At 42.2% G+C, this 10,972-nt stretch overlaps 1 protein-coding gene across 2 annotated transcripts in view; it reads right to left on the minus strand.

The window, feature by feature from the left end:
• The window catches only part of LOC148777528 (liprin-alpha-1-like), a 43,646-nt gene extending 34,930 nt beyond the window's left edge, over nt 1-8,716 (minus strand). For both annotated transcript variants that reach the window (XM_088836801.1, XM_088836800.1), the window contains exons 1-2: nt 8,591-8,716; nt 7,206-7,291 (exon numbers count right to left, since the gene is read on the minus strand). In XM_088836801.1, coding sequence (XP_088692927.1) covers nt 7,206-7,283 — 78 coding nt within the window. In that variant the 5' untranslated portion in view covers nt 7,284-7,291; nt 8,591-8,716. The remainder of the gene's footprint in view (nt 1-7,205; nt 7,292-8,590) is intronic.
• Nucleotides 8,717-10,972: the final 2,256 nt, after the last annotated feature.

A 10,972-nucleotide genomic window follows, 5' to 3' on the forward strand; every position in this document is an offset into this window, starting at 1 on the left:
TCTTTTGAATTTTTAATCATGTAAATGTTTTTGGCTCAGAGGGTAAAGCATCTGCCTGCAAAGCAGGAGACCTGGGTTCAGTCCCTGGGTCAGGAAGATTCCCTGGAGAAGGAAATGCCAATACACTCCAGTACTCTTGTCTGGAAAATCCCATGGACAGAGAAGCCTGGTAGATTACAGTCCGTGGGATCACAAAGAGTCGGACACGACTGAGTGACTTCACTTCAAATGTTTTTAATCATGTGAAGGTAATAGCTATTCAAAATAATAATAAAATTTTATAAAATAAATTCACTAAAAATGGCAAAATGAAAAATACCAAAATTTAAAATCTAGCTAAGTTTTTCTTGTATTTGTGTTTTTAAACTAACTTTGTTACCAACAACTTAAAAAAGAGACTTATAAAAAAAGCAAACAAATAAGATAGAAAGACATATGTAAATAAATGACTATATTTGCATTTTCATTCTACTTACTATGAATGGAAATCCCTAAATTAGTATAACCGGGGCTAATGTTCAGGCAGAATTCATTGGTTTGGGTGACCAGCCTCTGTCTATTTTGATTGGCTGGTAGCATTGCCAATTGTTAAACATATTTAATATCACCCTGGATGAAATTCAAGGTCTTCAAACTTTTAAAAAGATCTTGTTAATTCTTTTCTTTTACCATAACTAATAGAAGCATATATTTCAAAGGTCACTGATATTTGCAAAGATCACTAATTATCTCTGTACTCCAATCAGCCAAACTACAGGGTCAGGCATGGTTTTACCATGCTCCTTGTTGTACATTGCTTGATACTATCAGGCATTTAATAAATATTTTCTAAATGAATAAATGGTACTCACTGCTTTTCCTCAACAACAAACTTATTCCATAAATTCACTAGATCATATGGTAATCTTTATACCTCCATGAAAGCCACATGAATTAACTTTGAAGGGGATATTTATTTCCAGTTTATTTTTATTCAGTTTTCTCTCTCCATTTTATGTTTTAGGCTTTATTTGTCTGTGTGTTTTATGAACAACATAACAGACTGATAGCATAAGGAATACATTTTCAATAAAAAAAGGAAGGAGAGAAGTAAGGATGCAGGTTGTTTTAAATTTTCCTTTATTTATGGCCGTGCTGGGTCTTCCTTGCTGCGCAGGCTTTTATCTAGTCGTGCTGTGCAAGCTCCTCATTGCCACGGCTTCTCTTGTTGCAGAGCATGGACTCTGGAGCCTTCTCGTTTCACCTGTGGTGTGTGGGGTCAACACAGGTGCAGTAGTTGTGGCACATGGGCTTCGTTGCTCCGCTGAATGTAGAATCTCCCAGATCAGGAATCAAACCCGTGTCACCTGCATTGGCAGGTAGATTCTTTACCACTGAGCCACCAGGGAAGCCCAAGGATACTGATTCTTAAGCTTAGCATTACTTGGGATTTTCATTGTAGGAGTCAAGTATTGGCTTTAAAGCTCAATCTCATATTAGAAGTAAAGTCATTTTTAAAAACAATCTGGATAGTAAGGGGCAAGATGTAATATGAAGCATATTCAATGACAGACAATCCAAAAAGTATTTTATATTTACCAAGTGTGCACGCTCAGTCGTATCTGACTCTTTTGCGACCCCATGAACTGTACCCCGCCAAGTTCCTCTGTCCATGGGATTTTCCAAGCAAGAATATTGGAGTGGGTTGCCATTTCCTTCTCCGGGGGAGCTTTCCAACCCAGAGATCAAATCCAGGTCTCCTGCACTGCAGACACGTTCTTTACCAGCTGAGCCACCAGGGAAGCCCAAGATAATATAACCAAAAAGCAAAAAAATAACAAGCCTCTTCCTTCACCTTGACCTCACTGCCTGAGAACTTTCCTTGCCTTGCCACTTGGTGTGAGATGAGTGGCACTGATGCCCTAGCAATTGTCTTCACACCTTGAAAGTGCAGCAAGAATCCTTGTAATGACTACTCTGAAAATGGGATCTTCACAATCCTATTGTCAAGAAATCCCTAAAGGCATTAAAAGTAACTATAAAATATAATTATGATATGATATGATAGTACTGTTGCTGTTTAGTCACTAAGTCGTGTCTGAGTCTTTCGTGACCCTGTGGACTGTAAACCCACCAGGCTCCTCTGTCCATGTGATTTCCCAAGCAAGAATACTGGAGCCAGTTACCATTTCCTTCTTCAAGGGATCTTCCTGACCCAGGGATTGATCCCCTGTCTCCTGCTTGGCAGGTGTATTCTTTTCCACTGAGTAACCAGTGATGGCCAGATAAGATAGTATAGCATAAAATAACATAGCACAATGTCGTACATTAATTATATATAATATTAATATTAAAAAGGAACTAACTGTAAAATGCGGTATCATACATGGCACCAGGATAAGAAAATGGCCCTAACTGCTCCCCTGTCTCACACGTTAGATCCCTGGCTATGATGGTATGGCTCTGTTTTTCTTGAAGAGCTGAAGCAAGAGATGTAGGACAGATATATATACTACTATATATAAAATAGATTTGAAAAAAAAACAGGAACCTACTATATGACACAAGGAGCTATATCCAATATCTTACAATAACCTACAGTGGAAAAGAACCTAAAACAGAATATGTGTGTGTGTGTGTGTGTGTGTGTGTGTGTTTGAATCACTATTCTATATACCTAAAACACTGTAAAATAACAGTGCTTCAATTTAGAATTTTTTTAAAAAAAGAGAAAGATACTGGGTGATTACCAAATTCATGTACAGTTAATTCTTCCATGGATTATCTACTTTTTGGATTATTCCCAGCACCTTTTAAATTCCAAGGGGATTTCCCCAGCTTTTAAGCATTCTTCTCAGTCATCTACCCACCTTCACCTGGTAGAAGTTCAAGGAATGCAAATTCATTTTCTATTAGACTAAATAAACACAATTAGAAAGGAGAAACCCCCGAGGCAAAGAACACCTGCTGCTGCTGCTAAGTCACTTTAGTCGTGTCTGACCCTTAGGGACCCCACGGACTGCAGCGTACCAGGCTCCTCCATCCATGGGATTTTCTAGGCAAGAGTACTGGAGTGGCTTGCCATTGCCTCCTCCGAATTATGTGCTGAGCAAAAGTAATATAAAATGAATTTTTTTTAAAAAGCAGATAAAGAATACTACTTTAACAGAAAAATGGAAAAAGGACATACATTTACAAAAGAAATACAAATGGCCAACAAACACATGAAAAGATATTCAACTTTACTAATAAAAACATACAAACATGATATATAACATTTTTGCCAATCAGATGAGCAAAAAGAATAACAGAACACAGCATAGGAGAGAGTGCAGAAAAAAGAATATCTTCAACATTCCCACACTTGGAGATACATTTTTCTTTTTTTTTTTCTTTTTTTGGCTGTCCTTCACTCCTTCACGGCTTGCAGAGTCTTAGTTCCCCAAACAAGGACTGAACCCAGACCAAGGCAGTGAAGTGTCTAACCACTAGACCGCAAGGAAATTCTCCATTTTCAAGTACTACTGGAGGAAAAGTAAACTAGTTGGCATTTCAAAAAAATAGCTATGGACATCAAAAGCTCTTAAAATGTATATACTTTGATTCAGCAGACCTATTCTACAGTTTATTCTAAGCAAGTAAACACAAGTACACATGACGTATAACTGAAATGTTAGTACAACACTGTTTATAAAATAAAAACCCAGAGACAATCTGAAAGTCTACCAATAAGGAATTGGTTAAACTACAGCACAACCAACACATAACACACTCACTAAAAATGATGAGCAGGATCTGTATATGCTGACTTGAAAAGACAGTAACAATACAGTAAGTGAAAAATAAAATTTTAAATGGCTTACAAAACAGCATAGAGTCTCCCACTTTTGTCAAAAATATACATACGTGAAACAGAATAAAACTACCTGAATTGTTTAAAAATACAATATTATAGGGACTTCCCAGGACTCCACACTTCTACTTCAGGGGGCTCGAGTTTGATCCCTGGTCAGAGAATTAAGGTGCCACAAGCTGCACAGCGTGGTCAAAAAACAGAAACAAAACAAAAAAGGAGTAAAGTATTATAAATGCTGAAATGTTATTTTTAAATCTGTCACATGTTATTTCTGTACGGGAAAATTAAGTCTGCTAAATCTGTAAATGTGTGCTGACAATACTACTACTTGAATCAATGTTTACTGACTGTTGATTAAGTAACAAGCCAAGGGACACAAAAATGCCCTACCACAGGCAGCAAGAAAAGCAAAAAAAAAAAAAAAGATGATAAACTCAGAATGGGTCAAAAATTGATTTTCACTACTGAAAAAAAATCAGATCACCTCTCAGCTGAACCAAATATTAGGCACAGTTTAAAAAAAAAGTTGATATATATTCTAAATTGTTTTTCAATAATATAATGAAATAAATGCTTCTAATCAGGATCACGTGAGTATGGATAGCAACAATCCTTTTTCCTAAGAGAATCAGCCTTGAAGAAGCTGTAAGTTTCAGACAGCAGGACACAGAAGATTGAGCAAACCAAGAAATGCTGACAAAATACAGCAACTGATTTCATAAAGGTTAAAAGATTTTTTGTATACTTTTTGATATTATATCTTTGACTACAGAAATCTGCAGAATCTCAGCTGAATAAGGGAATTGCTGGATTAACTGGAGGGAACAGTCTCAGGCGCCAAGGACCAGTAGAAAATGAGGGGTCTGTAAACAGTTTTCCATGCCCTAACCCTGAGAAAAGAGACATTCACTTCTTTACAGAGCAATACAAGATATCTGGGAAAACTAATTTCAGATTAAGTGACCTGATGATTATTTCATCAGAAAACAAAAAGGACTAGATACACTGAACCCTACACTTTAATTTTTATCAATGTGTAACATCAGGAATCTGATACTCCCCAATTTACCAGTTCTCTTTTGAAGATAAAAAGTAAAAGCCCCTAAAATAAGGTGAGTATTTGTCCTGAAGAACAGCAATAAAGGGGATGCAGTCTTGGAACTGTCTTCAGAGGCTGGCTACAAAGCCAGACCCAAAGAACTCAGGTGGGAAAAGCAGGAGATGGCAACTGTGAAGAGGAAAGAAAGCAGGCTGAATCCCAGAAGAGACAATGACAAAAGTGGGCCCTGGGGGCTTGTCAGCAAGGCCCTGCAACAAAAGATGTTAGCAATTCTATTCCAATTCACACTTCCTGTACAGAAAGTGATTCCTTTCATCTTTCTCAGCTTAGATTTACTTATCTAGACACACTACAAATGTACGTAACATTTTGCGTTTCCAATTCAGAAATTAAAGGTTGCCTCAAACACACTGGCTACAATGGGAACAGGAGGATATTCTTTTGTCTTCTTTCAGAGTTTTCCAAGACTGCATTATAAGGATTAGCAATCACTACCTCTGAAGCTTCTTCTCTCAAGGAACATAAACAGCAAAGTACACACTGAGAGCATATCACTGCTCAAAGTGCTAGATTCCTTTTCCTAAAACTCATGTGGGTTTTGGCCTTTTGTTTTCCATATCTTTTTTTTTTTTTTTTAAATAAATTCACTCTCAGGATACTGTTTTCTGGTTGCTAAAGTTTATATAGCTCCATATTTAATTCTGAGGGCCTAGATTCTTACTAATCTCAAGGTATCACTTTGCTACTTTCTCTAATTTTTAAAGTCCATCTAGTCATCTACTGATTACAAAAGATAACCTAATCTTCCAGTGTGCTGAGTGATGGGGCTTAAAAAAATACAGGGAAAACATTCAAGTTCAAGATTAAAATGAACAGTAGGCATCAAAATCCAGTCCATCTTACAAATTATACATTACTTTTAAGACTGGAGAAAGCAGAAGCTCTTTTAAAACTAAAAGCAAAACTGGAAAGTTGAAAGATGGCCAGAATCTGGACTTTAAAAAAAAAAAAATCAGGTTGAAATTCCAGCCTGGTTTCCCTTTTTCATTAAAATGTGTTCAGAAAATGCTCTAATATCAAACTCCTGATTTTTCCCCCCCTTTAGCATGGTTGCATGTTTTGACTATAAAATTAGTTTAATGAGATAAACTTTGGGGACCAAGATTTTTTTAGGCCTACTAGCCTAGTTGTTTTTTCTTAAACTTCATTCACAGTGCATTCCTTGGATCCACCAAAACTGTTGCTAGTTCTCAGCATAACTCAAAGACTGTAACTCAAAGATAGATTCACCATTTACGATGCAACAGTCAGTTAAAACTGTTTTCTAGTCAAGGAGGAGTTGTTACTCTTCAAACATTCATTCCTAACCTTCCGGAAATGCCACTATTAAAAACCTTCACTTGTTTCCTCAAGACGCTGTGACCCTTCTCACAAATCTATACTGAACAATTCCTCTCATACATATTTCAAAGTCTTGCTTTTCATTTGCACTACTGCTCTTTTTGTGGCCAACTGCAGCTTTAAACGTCTCTAACTCTAGAGATTTAGGGGTTAAAAAACACTTGAGGCCAACACTGCTCTTCCCTGTGAAAGAAGGTAAAGATGCAGTAAGAACTGTTTCCTATCACAAGTCTCCTGAAGAAAAGAAAGTCAACAGCAGTCTAACATCAACAAACTAACAAGCTCAGAGTAAGTTTTCAGTATGAAATCTCATAGTTTTACCAACACATACGAAACTTAAGTTGGAGAGAGAGATTCTCTGCCTGTGAAGTGGGCAACAGAGGACTTACAGGGAATTTAAAAGCCCCTCTCTCTGCCCAATGATGACGCTCTCACAGCACTGTGCTATACAAAGAAAGAACGTGCACTTTACTGTTTATCTTCCCCGCAAGGCTCCCTACTTCAAATATCTCAATCATGGCTGGGGATCTCTCTACAAAAATCCACCTCAATGTTCAAAGCACAAAACAAAGTTCAGAGGAATACAGTACCTAAGATGAAAACGGGATGAAAGAACCTACAGTCCTTTCTTCTTCTATTAATAGGGCACTGGTAGATTCGGGAGAGACGGAGAGGCAGGGAATATCAGTGGATGAGAAAAAAATAAATAACGGAGGAGGAGGAAAGAGAAGGTAGGACAGTAGGCTTTACTAATTACCTTACTTTCCTGACAGTTTCAAAGCATTTGGGGGGAGGGGGGCAGAGGAAGAACCCCCTAAAGAAAAAGCAACACTGTAAGAAGAATTGCATCTCGATTATCTTTTATTTTCAGCTCTATCTTTGGAAGCCAGGCCACTTCTATCTTCTTACCTCTATGTTGTGGTTTGGCACTTCAAACAAACACTTTTTTGTTATTTTCCTTCTTCTTCTGGAGGAAAAAGATGGCATTGATTTGCCTAAAAGTACGGATGGGGGAAAAAAAAAGTACGGATGGAAAGCATTATCTTGAGGAGTAAATGGTTCTTAATAACAGAACTACGGATTCCTCTATCCCTTTGACTGTCAGCACATCACTAAAGGCTAAAAGAAGGCTCAAGAGGGAGGTAACATCCCCCTTGTCAAGTCTCTGTTTCCTTGCTCCTGCGATATTGGCTTTGCCAAGTAACCCAATTCCCGTAAATAAACATTACAGGTCTCTCCAAACTACTTCTATAAAATAATATCTTGCTTGACCAACCTTATAGAGCAGTCATTTATTTCTATAGCTGCTGAGCTGCTCTGCTGTTCTGTCTGCCTACATTCAGAAGGGAACCAAAATTCAAAATTTCATTTATTCTGGGCCAAAACCCAGACCTTTTGTCCTCCTTCCTAGATATGCTGCAACTTCAAGTTGGCTCCTCTGCCTAAATTAGTGGCATATGCTTTTGTTCTTTTAAGAACGAAAGAAAAAACACCCCTTTTTCTCTTATTGAGGAAGGCACCTAACTCTGACAAAGGCCTCTAGGAAGATGCTACAATGCCTTGACATGTTTGCTGCTGCTGCTGCTAAGTCTCAGAGGCTACGGATGAATCTCACCGCCCTACCCCAGGGCAAACACACGGAGCGTCCAAGGGGGCAGAGGGGGAAGGCTCGCGGAGGAATATGCAGACTTTGCAAAACTGACGGGAGGGAGGAGAGGGGACAACATTCAGGACTAGAAACAGGAGGCAGTCCAGATGCTGCGACGCCGCCCGGCCCCGGGAAGCCCCGACGCCCCCCGCGCTCAGCCCTCGGCGCACTGCCCTCCCGCCAGTGGCCGCGTCCTCCCCCCACAGCCCCCAGCGGCCCGGGAGCGCCACACGCCCCCGCGGCGCCGACCGAGCCCCAGGGCTGGCGCAGGGAGCGCGGCGCGGAGGGAGCGCGGACCACCCTCCAACAGGCTGCTCGGCGCGGGCTCGGGACCCAGAGGGTCAACCCCGTCCGCGGGCATCGGCCCGCCCCGGCGCCCAGGCCCAAACTCGGGCTCCTCCGCGCCCCGCCGCCCACCCCGAGAAAGCCCCGAGACACCCCTCCACAGCGCGGCGCCCACGGCTGTTGTTTCGGCGGCGACGCGAATAACGCTCCCTGAGGAGGAGGGGCCGCGGCCGCTGGTGCCTCCTCGGCACCGGGTCAGACCGAGGAGCGGGCAGCCGCGGCGGCACCTCCTCAGTCCCCACTCCCGACTCCTTTTCCCGCTGCGCCGGACGGGAAGGGGCCTGCACGACCCGGGGCTCACCTCACACCTCGGGGCCGGGCTCCCGGGAGGCTGCGACGCCGGCCGGGGGCGGCCGCGGGTCCCTCAGGTAAGCGGTATCAGCGACGAGCGCCGGCGAGCTTTTGCAACTGCCAGGGCGCGGGGGCGGGCGGGGGCGGGGAGCATGCGCGCGCACGTACGGCGCAGGCGCGCTGCGCTCGCTCGGCTGCGCGCTCGCATTTGGAGCCCAGCTTCTGGGTAGCAGTTAAATCAGAGAAGGCAGTGGCAGCCCACTCCAGTACTCTCGCCTGGAAAATCCCATGGCCGGAGGAGCCCTGTAGGCTGCAGTACATGGGGTTGCGAAGAGTCACACAGGACTGAGCGACTTTACTTTCCCTTTCCACTTTCATGCATTGGAGAAGGAAATGGCAACCCACTCCAGTGTTCTTGCCTGGAGAATGCCAGGGATGGGGGAGCCTGGCGGGCTGCCGTCTCTGGGGTTGCATAGAGTTGGACACGACTGAAGCGACTTAGCAGCAGCAGCAGCAGCATTTTATACAAAGAAAAGTGGAAGTGTTAGTCCCTCTGTCGTGTCCGACTCTTTACGATCCAATGGACTGTAGCCCACCAGGCTCCTCTGTCCATGGCCTTCTCCAGGCAAGAATACTGGAGTGGATCGCCATTCCCTTCTCCAGGGAATCGTCCCGACCGACCCAGGGATGGAACCCAGGTCTCCTGCACTGCAGTCAGATTCTTTACTGTTTGAGCCACTAGTGAAACAATCCTTTTTTAAAGGTGCTCCCTAAATGATAATAAATACTGAGCTTCAGTTCAGTTCAGTAGCTCAGTCGTGTCCGACGCCTTGCAACCCCATGAATCACAGCACGCCAGGCCTCCCTGTCCATCACCAACTCCTGGAGTTCACTCAAATTCATGTCCATCCAGACATCTCATTCTCTGTCGTCCCCTTCTCCCGCCCCCAATCCTTCCCAGCATCAGAGTCTTTTCCAGTGAGTGGAAAAGACTTCTTCAGTCTTTTCACATGAGGTGGCCAAAGTATTGGAGTTTCAGCTTTAGCATCAGTCCTTCCAGTGAACACCCAGGATTGATCTCCTTTAGAATGGACTGGTTGGATCTCCTTGCAGTCCAAGGGACTCTCAAGAGTCTTCTCCAGCACCACAGTTCAAAAGCATCAATTCTTCGGCGATCAGCTTTCTTCACAGTCCAATGCTCACATCCATACATGACCACGGGAAAAACCATAGCCTTGACTAGACGGACCTTGGTTGGCAAAGTAATGTCTCTGCTTTTTAATATACTATCTAGGTTGGTCATAGCTTTCCTTCCAAGGAGTAAGCGTCTTTTAATTTCATGGCTGCAATCAGCATCCGCAGTGATTTTGGAGTCCAAAAAAATAAAGTCTGACACTGTTTCCACTGTTTCCCCATCTATTTCCCATGAAGTGATGGGACCAGATGCCATGATCTTTGTTTTCTAAATGTTGAGCTTCAAGCCAACCTTTTCACTCTCCTCTTTCACTTTCTTCAAGAGGCTTTTTAGTTCCTCTTCACTTTCTGCCATAAGGGTGGTGTCATCTGCATATCTGAGGTTATTGATATTTCTCCAGTCATAAATATAGGTTAACGTCAGAAGATGAGCTATGGGAATTGCATCATAAGAGATCTCAAATGACATTTTCCATTGCATTAATAAATACTAATGCAGTAATACTATTTTTTTTTAAAAAAAGTAACGCTCCTTAGGCTAATTCTTATCAAGTCATTGTGTCTGGTGGAGCCAACACTGCCTCTACTGAGGGTGAGTGAAGCCGCTAAGAGCGTTTATGAAAATCAGTGTGGACCTGCTTCAGGTACTTCTAGATCCCTTGTACCTTCAGAGCCTCTAGAGATGTGCTCCTCTCACATTTTTATACAATTTACACATGGTCTTGTGAAAACTGTCAGGCATAGAATAGCTCTTGGCTCCTAGTGGGAGGTGGGGATGATGTAGAAATGATCACTGAATGTATCAACACGATCACATCTCAAAAACAGACCACTGAGTGAAAGAAGCGAACTACAAAGTATGTAAATTATGATAGCTCTTTAAAACAGTCACACTGTTTATGAGGCCATACATGTACATATACTAAGCATAAAAAGTGGACAAGTGCGCAGCACCCTAATTTCATGACACTGATGCCTCTAGGCAGGCAGGGAGGAAAATGGATCTGGGCAGCATGTAAAAGAGGCTTCAACTGTTAATCACACACACGAAGGAAAATGTTAACATTTTTAAAAATCTCTGCAGGGAGAAAAGGCTGTTTCTTAGGCAAGTCTGTAAACTTGTCTTTATGGTTGAAATGTTTCCTTTAAAAATAACGTTGAGGAACTTCCCTGGTGGTCCAGTAATGAAGACTCCACC

This window comes from Moschus berezovskii, chromosome 6, assembly GCF_049115385.1.
Source record: "Moschus berezovskii isolate FMDL1 chromosome 6, NW_MosBer_1.0, whole genome shotgun sequence".
Classification (NCBI taxonomy): Eukaryota; Metazoa; Chordata; class Mammalia; order Artiodactyla; family Moschidae; genus Moschus; species Moschus berezovskii.